Source organism: Cricetulus griseus, chromosome 4, assembly GCF_003668045.3.
Source record: "Cricetulus griseus strain 17A/GY chromosome 4, alternate assembly CriGri-PICRH-1.0, whole genome shotgun sequence".
Lineage (NCBI taxonomy): Eukaryota > Metazoa > Chordata > Mammalia > Rodentia > Cricetidae > Cricetulus > Cricetulus griseus.
This window is the reverse complement of record NC_048597.1, coordinates 91,083,362-91,100,556: the sequence shown is the minus strand read 5'-3', so window position 1 is coordinate 91,100,556 and position 17,195 is coordinate 91,083,362. Positions and strand designations below refer to the sequence as shown.

General features: G+C 43.9%; 1 protein-coding gene and 1 long non-coding RNA gene across 4 annotated transcripts in view; one reads left to right on the top strand and one right to left on the bottom strand.

Moving 5' to 3' along the window:
• The window catches only part of Pitpnb (phosphatidylinositol transfer protein beta), a 45,574-nt gene extending 41,436 nt beyond the window's left edge, over positions 1-4,138 (bottom strand). For 2 of the 3 annotated variants that reach the window (XM_027415919.2, XM_027415918.2), the window contains exon 1: positions 4,010-4,138. In XM_027415919.2, coding sequence (XP_027271720.1) covers positions 4,010-4,029 — 20 coding nt within the window. In that variant the 5' untranslated portion in view covers positions 4,030-4,138. The remainder of the gene's footprint in view (positions 1-4,009) is intronic. The other variant, XM_027415920.2, reaches the window with a different exon arrangement.
• Positions 4,139-4,279: 141 nt separating this feature from the next.
• Positions 4,280-14,470, top strand: LOC107979398. Its single transcript, XR_003485353.2, has 3 exons — positions 4,280-4,510; positions 6,779-6,888; positions 14,221-14,470. It is a non-coding gene; the product is annotated as an uncharacterized LOC107979398 (long non-coding RNA).
• Positions 14,471-17,195: the final 2,725 nt, after the last annotated feature.

The following is a 17,195-nucleotide window of genomic DNA, read 5'->3' as shown; positions in this document are numbered from 1 at the left end:
GGGGTTCGAGACAGGGTTTCTCTGTGGCTTTGGAGGCTGTCCTGGAACTAGCTCTTGTAGACCAGGCTGGACTCCAACTCCCAGAGATCCGCCTGCCTCTGCCTCCCAAGTGCTGGGATTAAAGGCGTGTGCCACCACTACGGGGCTCTGTGCAGTGTATTTTATGTGTATGAGAAAGCATCCACAAAAGCGAGAAGAGGGCATGGGGTCACCTGGCACTGCAGGTACAGGAGTCACAAGCCACCCAACATGGATCTTCTGAGAGAACAGTCAGTGCTCTTAGCCAGAGCTCTCTCTAACCCTGTGCATATTTTATTTTTGATAGCTCTCTCAGAATACAGACATGCTTTGAAGTCCATGAATGAATGTTTCCAGAAGTCCCTCCACCGCCTAATTATTCAAGTGAGACAAAAGTAAGCGAAGGTGGCTTTGGAACAAGCAGAAACGTCTGTTAAGGAGACAGCCTTATTCCTCACAAATACCATACCCTCTCCCAAGGCACAGCCAGTGTAAGATGGATCTGTGTTTGATCCTGTCCAGGTATGTGCTACCAGACATCACAAAGGTTATCTTTACAGTTCCATTTTACTACAACGCAGTTCAAGACGACCCAAAGTCTACAACTACATTGTTTCTATCAGAATACCGCTTTTTACCTCCAGACTTTTGACAAGGAAATCCCTTATTTCTACAAAACAGGTTTCCTCATTTCCTCCCCCTACTACAGGTGACTGTCTCCCTGTGTAACAGTGATCTGAAAACCATGAACAAACAAAAGTCTGAAAAGCCCCAAACTTCTGCCTCTCAGTGGAAAACAAACTTGCTGTTAAGTCCCTCCTCTATAAACAAGCATCCTTGTCTCACCCACTGCCCTACAGTGCACACTAACTTACTGTCTCACTATAGAGAACATAAACTGGGGAAAGGGGAACAAGAAAGATGGAGGGTTGGAAGCATTTTCCGGGGCCTGTAACATAACATAAAGATGTATTAAGCTCATTAATGAAGCAATGGAAGAGCTGGAAGGTTTTCCCAAGAGTGACACAGCTATGGCTGATCTCAAGAGATCAGCTGTAGTTGGCTGGGAACATGGAGAATAAGATAAAGAGGTCTTCTGAGGGACTCTTCAAGAGTTATTGTAAAAGGATTTAACCAAGATGTAGCACTCTAGAGAGGAAGAGACTGAAGGAAGGAAGTCTTCAACAAAGTTTTACAAAAACCAAAGAATCACAGCTGAGTAATTTTAACACATTAGCAGAAGATGCCCACTTTTGTTTAACAACACTTTCAGAGAAATCTTTCATAAAATGAAAATGGCTATGACATTTAGAATGATAAATCCACTTCACAAACTTTTCTGAAAAATCCTCAGTGTTTTTCCAAACAGAACCAGCAACAAATGCTTTAAAACCAAGATTTTACACTAACGGGAACCCCATCTGTTATTCAGGGAAGACTGAAGGGTCCAGTCTTCCCTGAAAGCCATTTCCTGTCTGTCTTTGTCTGAGACAGGGTCTTACTTCGTAGCCCTGGCTGCCCAAGAACTCACAAAGATCTGTCTCTCTCAGTGCTGGAATTAAAGGTATGTGTCACCACACTTGGCCCTGGAACTGTTCTTTTTTGTTTGTTTGTTTTTCGAGACAGGGTTTCTCTGTGTAGCTTTAGAGCCAGTCCTGGCACTCGCTCTGGAGACCAGGCTGGCCTTGAACTCAGAGATCCTCCTGCCTCTGCCTCCTGAATGCTGGGATTAAAGGTGTGCACCACCAACACCCAGCTCTCCTAGAAACTGTTAAAACAATTAAATGTTGGGTAAATATTTGCCAACGTAGTGCATTTAAATGTTTACAAAGTAAAAGTCTGCAAGACAGGGCTGGAGAGATGGCTCAGAGGGACTGCTCTTGCAGAGGGCCTGAGTTCATTACAGGACTACATTAGGCAACTCACAACCACCTCTAACTCCAGCTCTACCTGGATCTAATGCCTCTGGCCTCCATGGGCATCTGTACTCAGATAGACAGACACAAATAAAAACAAATCTTAGAAGATTTTCAAAATGCATAGTGTATAAATTCCCACTTGGGACTACTTTGTCTGCAGACCACTCAGTTAACTGTCAAAGAATTAACTCAAGTTAATTCTCATTTCGAAAACAAGTAACTAACAGATTGAAAACAACTAAATACCCTATGTTCAATCAGTAACTAACAGATTGAAAACAACTAAATACCCTATGTTCAATCAGTGCTGCGTCTCTCTTGCTATGTGGCTTGGGGCAAGTCCATTTCTGTCTGTCTCAAATTCTCCTTCTGTCATAATATTCCACCACCAGAACAAATGAGGTGATGCTTGTAAGATACACTGTTAAAATTACTTGGAAGAAAGTTTTCATACAATCTCAAAGTTCAGTACTATGAGCAAAGTATGCCTTTTTTCAGGTTCCCCATCACTAACAAAAAGTTGTGATTTTTTGGGGGGCCAGAGATGGCTAGTGGGCAAATGGCACTTTGCCTCCAAGTACAACCTGAGTTCCAGCAGCAGGACCCTAATGGGAGCAGAGAACTGACTCCTTCAAGTTGTCCTCTGACCTCCAAAAGTACGGTGTGGCACCTGCCTATACACACACACAAACACAAATTAATCTGTCATCAATTAATTCATTAACAAACATTTGCTGAGGGGCTAGAGAGAGGGCTCAGTGGCTAAGAGAATCTGCTGCTCTTTCAGAGTACCTGAGTTCAATTTCCAGCACCCACATGGTGGCTCATACTCCCTCTCGATATCCTCATCTTACCTCTGCATGAATATGGTGTATATGTACACATAAAAAAAATTTTTTTTTGTAGCTTTGGAGCCTGTCCTGGAACTAGCTCTTGTAGACCAGGCTGGCCTGAAACTCAAAGAGATCCGCCTGCCTCTGCCTCCCGAGTGCTGGGATTAAAGGTGTGAACCACCAACACCCGGCAAAAATAAATCTTAAAAACAAACAAACAAACAAACAAACAAAAAACCCTACCAAATGTTTGCCGATTATCTTATAAGTACTAAAGACTGTTTCTGAGAGCTGGAGGTATCAGTGAGTATACTGTGCAATACAGAGAGAACACAGAGAAAGACAAACAATACAAAATCCCCGAGAAGGTGAGCTACCGATTTGAGGAAAAGGCATTCAAAACAGCAGAGAGACGGAAACAGACCGACACTGAATCAAACCTATATGCAGAGCAACAAAGGAACAGCAAGGGGGCCTTGTGATACTGGGATGGGCAAGAGAGAATTTAGGTATGAGCAGAAAATAGAACCTGGGCGGTGTTAAGCAAAGGCACTGTTAGTGATTTTTTCTTTTAAACACAGTAGACATCAATACAGACAAGCTGTCTACACAGCTAAATTAGGGCCACCTCCCGCCGCAAAAAACCTGAAATGAAAGTAGGGGTGAGGGCTTCCAAGAGCAACTACAAAATGGGTCACACTTGAAATCCCTAATTGCACAAGGAACCCTGATTCATGTGTGACAGCCGAACATTCCCTAACACCACAGTTTCCTGTCATGTTCACAGCGCTGAAGAGTAGGAGGGAAAAGCCACAACTTTTCAACAAAATCATGGGGCCAGTCCGATGCACTTGGGGACGTCTTCATTTGCCACACCGTATGTTTTAACGCCGCATCGGAACCTGGTGAAGCAGGTGGGGCCAGTGTCGCCTCATCTTGGAGGTGAGGGACCAGAGGTAGATGTGTCAGGGAGATGTTCTAGGGGTCAGGTTCACTGAGTCCGCAGGCGTTCTGGCATGAACTTGCGGGCGACCCCTCGCCGGGCACTCCCGGCTCCCATGGGAGCTCCGGCCGCGCCGCCGAGCCTGGCGCGGACCACGGAGGGCGGCGTCTCCGCACAGGGCCTCGGGGCTCCGGTAAGGGGCTCGTAGCGTCCCTGGAGCGCCCCACACACTGAGCCAACCGACCGTCCCCCAGCCCGCGTCCCGGAGCCTCGCTCCAGCCCACCGACCCACTCACAATTCCTTAATCAGCACCATCTTCCGGGAACCCCCTCACAGCTGCCGCCGCCGCCGCCGCCACCACCACCGGGCCTCTCAGTACGCATGCGCAGCCCGGCCTTCCCTAAGGTACGAGTCCTGGCGGCGCATGCGCGTCCGCACCCTTCCGCCGCGGGCCATTGCGTCAGCGCGCCTGGGGGGCTAGCTCCGCCCAGTCCACGCCTCGCCCTCAGCGCACGAGGCCGCCACTGCGACTGCGCGGTCCTTTGGCGCGCACGTGAGACGTGGACCGCGCCTGCGTACGCTCGGCGAGCGCCGGGGCTGGCTGCGTGCTGCCGACGTCCTCGCCGGCCTCATTTGCAGCGGCGCCTTTGAGTGAGTTCTGCAGTCGGAGTTCTAGACGGCGATGTGCTGTGACTGGTATTGCCTTCCCTCGCTGCTCCTAGAGGAAGTTCTCCTTCCTTACAGGCAGACAGACAGACGTCTGGCTTCCGTCGAGCGTGTTAGAGACTTCACACAGGTGTGGAAGCCGACGACGCCAGGTTTTGGCGCTTCAGATTTAGCAGGAGGGTGTTCGAGAATCCCAGACCAGTGTTTTAACCCTGGTGTGTTCGTCCCTTGTGCTAAATTAAAAAAAAAACTTAAAAAAAATGCGTATGGCTGAGCCTGGCGTTGGTGGCACACGCCTTTAATCCCAGCACTCAGGAGGCAGAGGCAGGCGGATCTCTGTGAATTCGAGACCAGCCTGGTCGCCAGAGCGAGTGCCAGGATAGGCTCCAAAGCTACACAGAGAAACCCTGTCTCGAAAAACCAAAAAATATAAATAAATAAATAAAATTGCGTATGGCTGTTTTGCCTACATATGTGTCTGCTCCGTGTGCAGGTCCGAGGCCCATTGAGGCCATAAGAGGGCACTGGGTCACGTGGAACTGGAGTTGCAGACAGTTGTGAAATGCCATGTGGGTGCTGGGAACCAGACCTGGGTGTGCTAGTGCAGCCTGTGTTTTTAATAGCTTAGCCCCACCCAAATATGTATTCCTCAACAAGTGCAACTTTTACAATACAGAGACCCAGCTGGGTTAGACGAATTCTACCAGCCTTAGGCATTGGTTTCATCGTTATGTACTTGCAGGGCAGAGAGCTCATTACAGTAAGAATGAAAGTTAGATTTTACTGAGACTAACCCGAAGATTCCCAAACACACACGGCTTTGTGCACTAGTTGATGTAACACAACTCTAGTCAAATGATTTTGAACAGTCACTTAAATACTGCACTTGGACGTAGCCTTTCATTTTGTCTACCTCCACTCGCTGAGATTCATAACTTCTTGGGATCCAGGGACCTTTTGGTGGGACTTGTAGGGAACTAGTGAACTGTAGACATGATAGGCATAATTTCATGTCAGGTCACATTATAGCTCAGTCACTTTGTGCATTCTGTACTCTGTCAAACCATATTTTAACCTTTCCTAATGATCTTGAGAATATTTTCATGAAAACTGGAAATAGCCCCAAGCATTTAATTTTGTTAAGTATCATAGCTCAGGTCAGTTGTACCGATTTGAGAAACTGGATTGGACTTTAGAGTCAAAGACCTGAGCCAAAGAGTCCTACTCTTTGACTTTAAAAGGCCTTAAGAAAAGAATTTTGCAGGAAGCTGGGTGGTAGTTGCGCATGCCTTTAATCCCAGCACTTGGGAGGCAGAGGCAGCAGATCTCTGTGAGTTCGAGATCAGCCCGGTCTACAAGAGCTAATTCCAGGACAGCCTCCAAAGCCACAGAGAAACCCTGTCCTGAGCCTCCCCCCCCAAAAAAAAAGAATTTTGCAGTGACCCAATTTACACAACCAAAAATAGGGGATTACCATCACAACAGATTTGCTTCATAGAATAAAAGATAGTAAAGGACTAAGGAGGTTAGCTCAGTCTATAGAGTGCTTGCCTTACATGTGCCAACAGTAAAGTGAGGTCAGTCTTAAACACTACAACAAAATCAGATGAAGCACCTATGTAAATATACCACATTGCAATAGATGTTTTAAAATGGGAGCCATATAAAAACTCCCAGTGATCGGCAACAGTAAACTAAAGTATAAAGCCATAAAGGGGACTGGAGAGATGTTAAGAGTGCTTACTGCTCATCCAGAAGACCAGCACCCACATCAGGTGACTCACAACCAGCCACCTGTAACTCCAGCCCCGGGGATCTGCTTTCTGAGGTCGTGTGCATGCAGGTGCGCATATAAGCACACACATAAATTTTCTGTTATTAAATAATATTTTGTGTATTCTTTGAGAATTTCATGCAACTCTTAGTTAAAATATAATAACATCATTTCTCCCCACCCTCTTCTATCCCTCTTGTGTCTGACCACATTCTCCCCCTCAAACCCAGGGCCTTCTCTCTTAAACCATTGTTATTATACATATAAATGAACACATAAGTACAATACTTGCATGTTTAAGTTCTGGGGCTGACCACTCAGTATTTGGATAGCCAGTCAGGGGACTCATCCCTAGGGAAGACTAGTCCTCCCCTTGCTTCTGTATGGAATGCAGCTGTTAATTGCCCATAGATCTTCTCCTAGGGGTGGGGAGGTGAGATTTTCCCCATAACCTTAGAATGTCAAATGTCATTGGAATTGTTCCAGTCTTGTTTAGGCCATGTTATTGAGATTTAGGTGAAGGAACAATCTCATGGCCGATTTTTTGGTCTTATGGCTCTTAAGTCTTTCCACCCCCCCCCCCATCATGTTTCCTGAGTATTAAGTGCAAGAATTGTGTTGTAGGTGTATCGGCTGGAGCTGAGCACCCATGACCAGTGTTCTCTGCATTTGACTACTTGTGGCTTTCTGTAATGGTCTCCTACTGCTGCGAAAAGAATCTTCTGTGATGAGGGGTGAGATACACACTTCCATGTGGGTATAAGGACAAATATTTAGAATGGTCAGGTATTATGCTGGTTTAGTAAAGTGGCAGTTGTAGGTTCTCCTTCAATATCCATGGCTTCACTAGTCATATGTAATTGGCTATGTTTCCAGTAACAGGCATGATTTCCCTCCTGTTAATTAGGCCCTTCATCCAATTAGACAGCTGTTGGTTACTGTGTTAGTAGGGATTTTCTAGAGGAACAGAACTAATAGAGTGGTTTACTGGATGTGGTCTGGTTAGTTCAACAATGGCTGTCTTCCAGTGGAAAGTTCCCAGTAGTGTTCAGATCATCGGGCTTGATGTCTTTAATGTATGCCAGAATTCCAAAGAAATAGGCTCTGATGCCATTGAAGTGAGAGCCAGAGCACACAGGCAAAGAACAGTTAACTAAATGATCCGGCCGACTAAAATCCCTCACAGGTGTGTCAGGTATCTTGGGGTTTTTAGTTAATTCCAGGTGTAGTAAAGTTGATAACCAAGAATAGCCATCACAAGTTCACCCCTTGTCAGCTTGACACACAATCACATCTCTTTCTGCCATGCTTAATTTCCAAATGAAAATAACCAGGTCATAATTATGCCTAACACAATATAGCTATCCACATAAATCACAAATGCATTGTATATTTTAGAACATGGGGCAGTGTCCTTTAAGGTTCACTTCTTAGTATCCCAAAACTTAGTATGATAACCTCTAATATTGTGTCAATTGATGTTACATTACATGATAAGGAAACTAAGGAAAGAGAACACAAATATCCACACAAACAAATTATAAACAAATAGAAGCACTCATGTCAGTTATAATCCTCATTTCTGCAACTGGTCACATGACCTCAGCTGGTATTTATAATTACCTTCCTCTACTACTCATTCTGTATTTCCTCCACCCTCACAAGCACCTCAACAGGTCCTGGCTCTTTTCCTACAGAAGTGACCCACGTCTTTATTCCTGAAGGGTCTGTGCCTTTTGTCATCCTGCCTGAATTAGACTGTTATAGTTTCCCTTTGACATTAATCACAGAACTAGGTAGCTCCAAGAGATGCCCTAAAGGGTCTCCTGCACTACAGACATAATCCTTCTTACCTCCATTGTGGAGAGGCAATCCAATTTCCCCATGGTAATCTGGATATATCACCCCTCCTAATAGTGTTATTCCTTTTTTAGCCTGTTGGTTAAAGGGCAATGGAACCCCAAAGTGACTAGGAGTAAGTCTGAACTTCCAGTTCAGTGGAATGTTTCATGTGCCTCCTGACAGGAACACTCCCACCTCTGGAACCAAATCTTCTAGGCCAGCAGAACTTAAGATCCCGAGAACAGAAAGCAACAATTTTCCTAGTGAGTCACTAGGGATAGTAGTGAGTGAAACCGTTTCCTTTTCCATCCCCTGATTTTTGGACATGTGGATTCTGGCCATGAGAGAAACCACATCATATATTGGATGCTGGCTCAATGCATATACTACCTTCTGTAGAACCCTGCCCTAACCCTCTAGGCTACTGGCCCCCTTGGCATTGTAATTGTGTCTTCAAGAGGCCATTCTGTAGTTCTATAAGGCCAGCTGCTTCATGGTGGTAGGAAGCATGGGAAGGCCAGTGGATTTCATGAGCATGGGCCATTGTTAAATTTCCCTGGCTTCGAAGTGAGTTCCTTGATCAGAAGTACCATGATGGTGGGTAAGACATTCTGTAATTTTATGGATGGTAGTTTTGGCAGAAGCATTACATGCAGAAAGGCAAACCCATAACCAGAATGAATATCTACTCCAGTAAGGACAAAGTATTGTCCTTTCCATGGAGGAAGTTGTCCAATGTAATTAACCTGCCACCAGGTCACTGGGTGGTCACCCTGGAGAATAGTGCCATACTGTTGCAGATCTGGCACTCAGCAATAGTTGTAGCCAAATCAGCCTTGGTTAGTGGAAGTCCATGTTGTCAAGCCCATCCGTAGCCTTCACTGCTACCATGGCCACTTTGTTTTTGGCCCACTGGGCAATGACAGAAAAGGCTGGAGAAAGAGGCTGTCTGTCCAGAGAGTGGGTCATCCTGTCTACTTGATTGTTGAAGTCACCTTTCGAAAATCATTTACACAGGATACAGGTATCTTCACATCTTTTACCCATCCAAAGAGATCTGTCCACATGCTGCTTCCCCAGAAGTCTTTCTCACCAATTTTTCAATCACACTATTTCCAAATCCCTGACCATCCAGCCAGTCATTGGCTACCTATAGACTATGAATCAGTAAAGAATCACAGATCTGGCCATCTCTCCTTCTAAGCAAAATGTATAACCACATGTGTAGGCCAATGTTCTGCCAACTGTGAAGGTCTTCCTTCACAAGCATTTTTCGGGGTTGTCCCAGTGGTTGTAATGCTGCAGCTGTCCACTTCTGTGTGCTACCTGCAAAAGGTGTAGATCCATCAGTAAACCAGACTCCCCCACATTCTCTTCCTCCTCAATCTATCATATCAAAGGGCACACCCCTTGAGGCTACAGGGTCGTGCTTGGCAGCAGACAGCATAACAGACGGAGTTTCTGTCTCTCCTGGTCCCGCAGTCCTTAGTCCCAAATAAACACACTGTGGCTTATATTAGTTATAAACGGTTTGGCTGATGGCTAAGGCTTCTTACTGCATAGCTTTCTCTTAATTACTAACCCATTTCTATTAAACTATGTATTGCCACGAGGCTGTGGCTTACCCATAATGCTCTAGCATGTTACTCCTTCGATGGCTACATGGACATCTCTCTGGTGGCTCTGTCTCTGTCGTCCTCTTCCCAGCATTCCAAGTCTGGTAGCCCCACCTATACCTCCTGCCTGGCTACTGGCCAATCAGCATTTATTCACCAATCAATAGGAGAAACACATATACACAGCATACAGAAGGACATCCCCCATCACAGGAGTAGAAACCATAAGCATGTCAGGCAACTTCTTCATATAACTTGCTTTTGTCTTCAGGATCCACTCAGGCATGACCACATAGATACCACTTTCATTTGATAGTGGATTGCTGCTGTGCACATCTTAGTTTATGGCTTGGTGGTTCAGATAATACCTAGCTCATTATGGGCAGCTCAGGTCACATGACAACTTGGTGGCTTATTGTCAAATATTCAGTTTCTTCTAAAGGCCCAATGGCAAGCCAAGAGCTGTCCCTCTAAGGGAGAATAGTTGTCTGCAGCATGGTAACTCCTAAATCCCAAGGGTGTCCTCCATGATTCACATATAGGAATCTACCAAAGGCTCCAGATAATCCCTGTCTGTCACTAACACCTCAAGTACAATCAGATCTGCTGGATCATACAGTCCAAGTGGTAGAGCAGCCTGGACCTGTTGAAGAGCCTTCTTCTGTTTCATGTCCCACTCAAAGCTTGCACCTTTCCTTGTCACCTGGTAGATGTAGTCAAGGTAACAACCAAAAATAGTCATCACAGTCATTGCCAAGATACTGTTGCACCTGTAGGGATATCTTGCCGTGTTGGTCATTGTTGTGGCTCATAGATGCCACAGCTGGGTTAGGCCTGTTGATTGCCTTCCTCCTTTATCAGTTTGCATGCCATGTTCCACTACTGTGAAAACTAGTGCTCGGAGAGGAAGCTTTGGGGTCAGTTCCAGCTCAAGTGTCTTGTCCAAAGGGCATGATGTCTTCAGCAATAGAGGCTTACCTTCAACTTCTAGGAGGCACCCAAATGAAAATAGCAATAGCCTATTGTTTTGGGAGTCTCTTGGGCTCCCCCAACAAGCAACTCAAAAAGTTTCTCATGTCCTGTATAGGGATTTTTATTAGACAGTCTATGACTCTTATAGGGGGAGTAATTTTGTTTAAGCCACATATATATTTTATATATAACTTTAGATAAATATAAAACAATTCTCTATGTCTTTTTCAAACATCCTTAGTGATTTTGTTGCCCCTCTTCCTTCGTTTTCTGTATTACCCTCCCTCCCCAATTAAAGCCTTCTCCCTGTTTCCATTTCCCCTTTTATATCACCTGTATCCTCCTATTCCCTCTCTAGAGCGCCCTCCCTTTCCTATGGTCCCTTTCCACTTCCACAGTCTGTGGTTACTCCAGGTCATTTACTTATCTGAAGATACGAATCTGGAAACCACAGGTGAGAGAGAACATGTGGCTTTTGTCCTTCTGGTCAATTAATATATTTACCAAGTACCAAGTCCATCCATTTACCTGCAAATTTCATGATTTTTCTTTTTCTTCGGAATATTATTCCACTATGTCTATGTACCATATTTGTGTCATCCACTTGTCAGTTGAAGGACATTTAGGTTGTTTCCCTTTCCTGGCTATTGTGACTAGAGAGAGCAACAATGAACATGGCTGAGCAAGTGCCTGTGGGCTAGGATGTCGAGTCCTTTTGACGTATGCCAAGAAGTGGCACAGCCCAGTCATATAATAGATTCAGTGTTTTGAGGGTTCTCCACATTGATTTCCAGAGTAGCTGCACTAATTTGCCTTCCTACCAACAAGGAGTGAGGGGTCCCTTGCCAAAGAATTCATAGCATTTGTTGTCAGTTGTTTTCTTATCTTTGCCATTCTGACTGGGGGTGAGATGAGATCTCAAGAGTTATTTTCATTTGCATTTCCCTAATTGTTAAGGATGATGAATACTTAGCTGAGATACTTCTTAGCCATTTTTTTTCTTTTGAGAATTCTAGTTTTTTTCTTATTGAATTATTTTCTTGAGAATTTTAAAAAGCTATTTATATATCCCGAATAGTGCTCCTCCATCAGATGCATAGCTAGCAGGGATTATCTCCCACTCTGGCTTTTGTCTTCATTCGATTACATGTTTCTTTAACAAAACAGAAACTTTCAGAGTGAAGCACCACTTGTTAATGGTGGGTTTAATTCCTGGGCACATGGAATACTATGCAGAAAGTCCTTTCCTACAGCTGTGTCCTGTAGGGTACTACCTATGTTTTCTTCTAGCACTTTCAGTGTTTGGGGTTTTTCGGTGAGGCCTTTGATTCCTTTGGAGCTAAATTTTGTGCAAGATACAGTTCTATTTCATTCTTCAGTATGTGGACACCCAGTTTCCTCAGCAACATTTGTTGAAGATGCTGTCTTTTTGCCAGTGTGTGTATTTGACATGCTTGTCAAATATCAGATAGCTGTACTTACGTGCACTCATGTTTGGCTCTTGAGTTTTGTCCCCTTGCTCTCATGTTTGTTTCTGTGCCAAGGCCATAGGCTCTGTGACATATCCTGAAGTCTGGAATGGTAATCCTTTAGACTGTCTCAGATCTTTGTGTTTTATATAATAATTTTGGGATTTTTTTCTATTTCTGTGAAGACTTGTGGGTGTTTTTATTGGGGCTTGCATTGAATATGTAAATTGCTTTTGTAGACTGGTCATTTTCACAGCATTAATTCTACTGCTCCATGAACATGGGATGTCTTCCATCTTCTAGCATCTTCCTCAATCTCTCCAGAGATTTAAAGTTTTTATTATAGTGGTACTTCAAAGATGTTTATTCTGTGGTTTGAATGAACCTAGAAATTCATCTACTTCTTTTAGATTTCCCAACTTAACAGAGTACAGCATTTTAAAACATTACCTGATAATATTCTAAATATTTTGGTGTCTGATGTAATGTTTCTTTGTTCATTCCTGATTCTGTTTATTTGGGTCCTTTTTTTCCTCGGTTTCTTGGGCCAAGGGTCTGTCAATCTTGTTTATCTTCTCAAAGAACCAATCTTCAGATTAATTCTTTGTTTCTAATTCATTAATTTCTGCTCTGGTTTTTTTTATTATTTCTTGCCATATACTGGATTTGAGTTTGATTTGTTCTTTGTTTCCCCCAAGTTCCTGATTTGCATCATTAGATTATCTATTTGTATTTCTGATTTATTTTAGTGTAGGCACTTAAAGCTGTAGATTTCTGTCAAAGAACTGCTTTTAGTATGTACCAAAAGTTTTTATTTAATTCTAGGAATTAAAATTTTTCTCCTCCCACTTTTTCTGTTTTTTGTTTTGTTTTTGTTTTTGTTCTTTTTGAGATAGGGTTTCTCTGTACAGTTCTGGCTGTCCTGGAACTTACTATGTAGACCAGGCTGGCCTTGAATTTACAGAGATTTGTCTGCGCCTGCCTCTACCTCTGCCTCTGCCTCTGCCTCTGCTCTGCCTCTCTGCCTCTCTGCCTCTCTCTGCCTCTCTGCCTCTCTGCCTCTCCTCTGCCTCTCTGCCTCTCCTCTGCCTCTCTGCCTCTCTCTGCCTCTCCTCTACCTCTCCTCTGCCTCTCTCTGCCTCTCTGCCTCTCCTCTCTGCCTCTCCTCTCTGCCTCTCCTCTGTGCCTCTCTCTCTGCCTCTCTCTGCCTCTCTCTGCCTCTCTCTGCCTCTCTTTGCCTTTCTGCCTCTCTGCCTCTCTGCCTCTGCCTCTGCTCATTAATGCTGGGATAAAGGTGTGTGCTGCCATTACATTTAATTGATTTCTTCATCACTCATGTTTATTCTCCATGAGTTGTGTACTTAGTAGAGATTTGCTTGCTGTTGATTTTAAGCATTATGGTCAGGTAGGATACATGAGATTATTTCAAAATTTCTGAACTTGTCCAGATTCATTTTGTATTCCAGGCTATGGTATATTTTAGACACACACACACACACACACACACACACACACACACACACACACACACACTCTCACACTCTTTGGTGTTTGGGTGGAATGTTCTATAGAGATACCTGCTGTCATTTAATTCTATTTTTTGTTGTTATTGTCCTGATGACCTGTCTATTAGAAAAAGTGGGGCATTGAAATCATGTTTCAATCTGTTTTGAATTCTACTTGTATGCCTTTTATGAAATTGGATGCACTAGAGTTTGGTGCATATATATTTGGCATGATAATGTCTTCTTTGTTAGTTGTTCCCTTGATTAGAATGAAGAGCTCTTTTTATTTCTCTTGATTAGTTTGAAGTCAGATATTAAGATAGGAATACCTGCTTGCTTCCTGGTCTCATCTACTGGGAATAACTTTTTCTATCCTTTCATTTTAAGTTGGCACCTCTCTTTAAAGCTAAGGTGAGTTTCTTTTAGGCAAAAGAAAGATGGACTTTGTTTCTTAGTCCATTCTGCTAGCCCATGTCTTTTGACTGGCCAATTAAGGTCATTATTATTTAAAGTTATCATTGACAAGTGTGAGTGGGGTATAGTCATTTTGTTTAGTTTTGTTGTTGTTTGTGGTCTCACTCCTTACTTTAAATTGTCCTGTCAGGTATTTTGTCACAGCTACAGAAAAATATCTCACCCCCTTTCTGTTTGTGTTCTAACAGGTCTTCCTCCATGACAGTGGGAGTGTTGCCTGCTTTGTTTGGAGTTAGTCAGTTGATGGACATCTGGGCTGTTTCCGTTTCCTGACTATTGTGAATAGGATAGCAAGAACGTAGAGTCCAATAGGGTTAAAGGGAAATGTTACTGAAGGGACCAGCTTCCCTTTTGGCAGCCATAACGGCCGAACACGTGCTTCTATGACCTTGTCCTAGACACTAGAAAGTCAGATGCTTGCCTCGTGACAAGGAAGCAATCAGAAGTTAGTCACTAGAAAGTCAGATGCCTAACAAGGAGCCAATCAGAAGTTAGCTGGTGGCGCTATGCTTTACGGCTCTGGGTGTGCTTTACGGACAAGCACACAGCAATGATGTAGAGAGCATAGCAGCCACCCTGGAAGGGCCTATGGGCCATAACAACCAGTTGACCATCAACATAGGGCAAACCCTCCAAGCCTGGAGGCACACCAATCCTGAGCCTGTGCGTACCCCTAGACACTCCCCTTATGCTGCCCTATAAAGATCTGTACGAAGCGGCTTCGAACTGTCTTTGCTAGCCGTCCGCCATGGTGGGTGGGTCAAAGACCCGAGCTAACATGGGGTTAGCTCGTTAAACTACAATAAAGCCTCATGCAATTTGCATCAAGCTTTCGCCTCCATTCTGTGATTGGGGTGGCCGCGGTCCTGGGCTAAGATTCTGGAAGCCTAAGCTTTCCGAGGGTCTTACATTACAGCAGCAAGGGTTAAATTGGGGTGAGGAAAGAGAGGATAAGATAAAGGACTATGGAGAAGGATAATGACACCAAAGACCTTTGAAAATGTCATAGAAACCTACTATAGAAGCTTCTGTTATCTCTAGTTTGCTTTCTGTTGCTGTTATGACATCATAACTGAAAGCATTTGGATAAAGGGCTTATTTATAGTCATAGTCCATCATTGAGGGAAGTCAGGGTAGGAACTGTAGCAAGGACCATGGAGGAAGGATGCTTACTGGTTTGCTCTCACGCCCATATCCAGCTTCCTTTCTTATGCCTTCCAGGATCCCCTGCCAAGGATTGACACTGCCTACAGTGGCCCTCCCACATCGCTCATTAATTGAGGAAATGCTCCATAGACATTGCTACAGGCCACAGCTATTATAGAGAAACCATTTAATTGGCAGCTTGCTTACATTTTCAGAAGTTTAGTCCATTATCATCTTGCAGGAATCATGGCAGCATTCAGGCAGATGCTGGAGCAGTAGCTGAGAGCTACATCCTGATATGTAGGCAAAGACAAAACTGGGCTTGGCATGGGCTTTTGAATCCTCAAAGCCACTCCCAGGGACACGCTTCCTGCTAGAAGGCCATACCACTTAATCTTTCTAATCCTTTTAAAGAGTGCCACTTCCTAGTGACTAACCATTCAAATATATGAGCCTGTTGGGGCCATTGTTATTCAAACCACCACACAGTGGTGTGACTATAAGAAACTGTGTTTTCTAACACAACAAGGCAGCTGTACATATGAACTCAAAGCAGTGGTGACAGCGTGTGCAAGGCCTGTACAAGCCAAGCCCAACCAAATTCCAGCATGGAGAAGCTTAGCCAAGAAGCTATTGTCAGTTGATACCTTGCGGAAGTCAACCATACTCCAGAGGAAGACCATATATACAAGACTATTTGGGCAGCAGAAATTGATCCTGAAGGTTTTTTGTTGTTGTTCTTTTCTAGAAAAAAGTTGGGTGGATCTGGGAGGAGTTGGGGGAGCAGGGTTACAATGGTAAAAGCAGGTACAGATTTCTCAAAGAACTAATAAAAATGACGTTTAAATAGTGGTTGTCAGAGCTAAAACTTCTTACTCGTCCACAAGAGGGCAGAATAGAGTTCAGTTGGGTTTCTGCAGCCATGTAGGGCAAGAACACCTGGAGCAGACTCCACTCTGTGCTCACTTCTGCAGCATTTCCCTCCTGGCTGGCTGCTGCTTTCCCCCTGAAATCTGTCCTCTGAGACAAGAAAGTCTGTGGACTTTTCCAGCCTAAGGTAAGTTTGATGCATGATATGGATTGGAGCCTGCAAAAGAAGACAAAAAGTAAATGTGTGTGCCAACACAGTTCAGCAGGATTGTTTTTCTGATAGGGTGTTTTGACCACATGAAAGTAAAATCTGTTAGCTTTTAAAGACATATGTAGTTGTATAGACTCCTAGCGTCTCTCTTAATGAAGATGTGAATGACATCGCATGACAACAGTAACAGCCTTTCTCCCCCCAGCTCTGGTTCTTACCTTTGACCACAGCAAGAGACCAGGCACTACAGTTAGCTTTATCAAGCCAAGGCCTGCACAGAGCCATGCTGTGAGTACACTGCACTCTACAGAGCCAGGAGTTTGAACAAGTCTTAAGTTTCCTTTCCACACAGAACCCAATGAGGACAAGGCCGAGTCATGTGGTCAGTAAGTTTTAAATCATTATGAAAAACAGCTTTAGCTATTATCAATGATTCCAAAAGAAGATGTAATTGAGAGTGGTGATGGATTTGGGTGTGCCCAAGGAAAAGAAAATTGCCTATAATATTAGGAAATTCAAGATAACCATCTGTGGCTTGATGGAGGGGGTATAACATAAAGATGTATGAAGCCATTTGTAAAACTAATTTCTCTTTCCATTTAATCTCTTGTTGCCTCAGAAAATTCGGCTAGTAATTAAGATACCATTTTGGTGTTGCTTGTAAATGCTGCCACCTCCATTAAACTTCACACTTGTGAAAAGGAGCTATTAAAAGGCAGCCTAAGGCAACACTTTTTGAATAGCTAACTTTGTTAAAAATATGTTTTCCAAATTTCTTGCAATAAAATGTAATTGCATTTTCTGTTTTCACTTGCATAGACTGTTCTCACATACTCCCCAGTCTGGGTGCTGGAGGGAGGGTTTGTCAGAATTGAGTAGCAGAGTAACTCGTGAATCCCCCTTCTCTTACCATTCATAATTTAAAAGTTTTCTGAT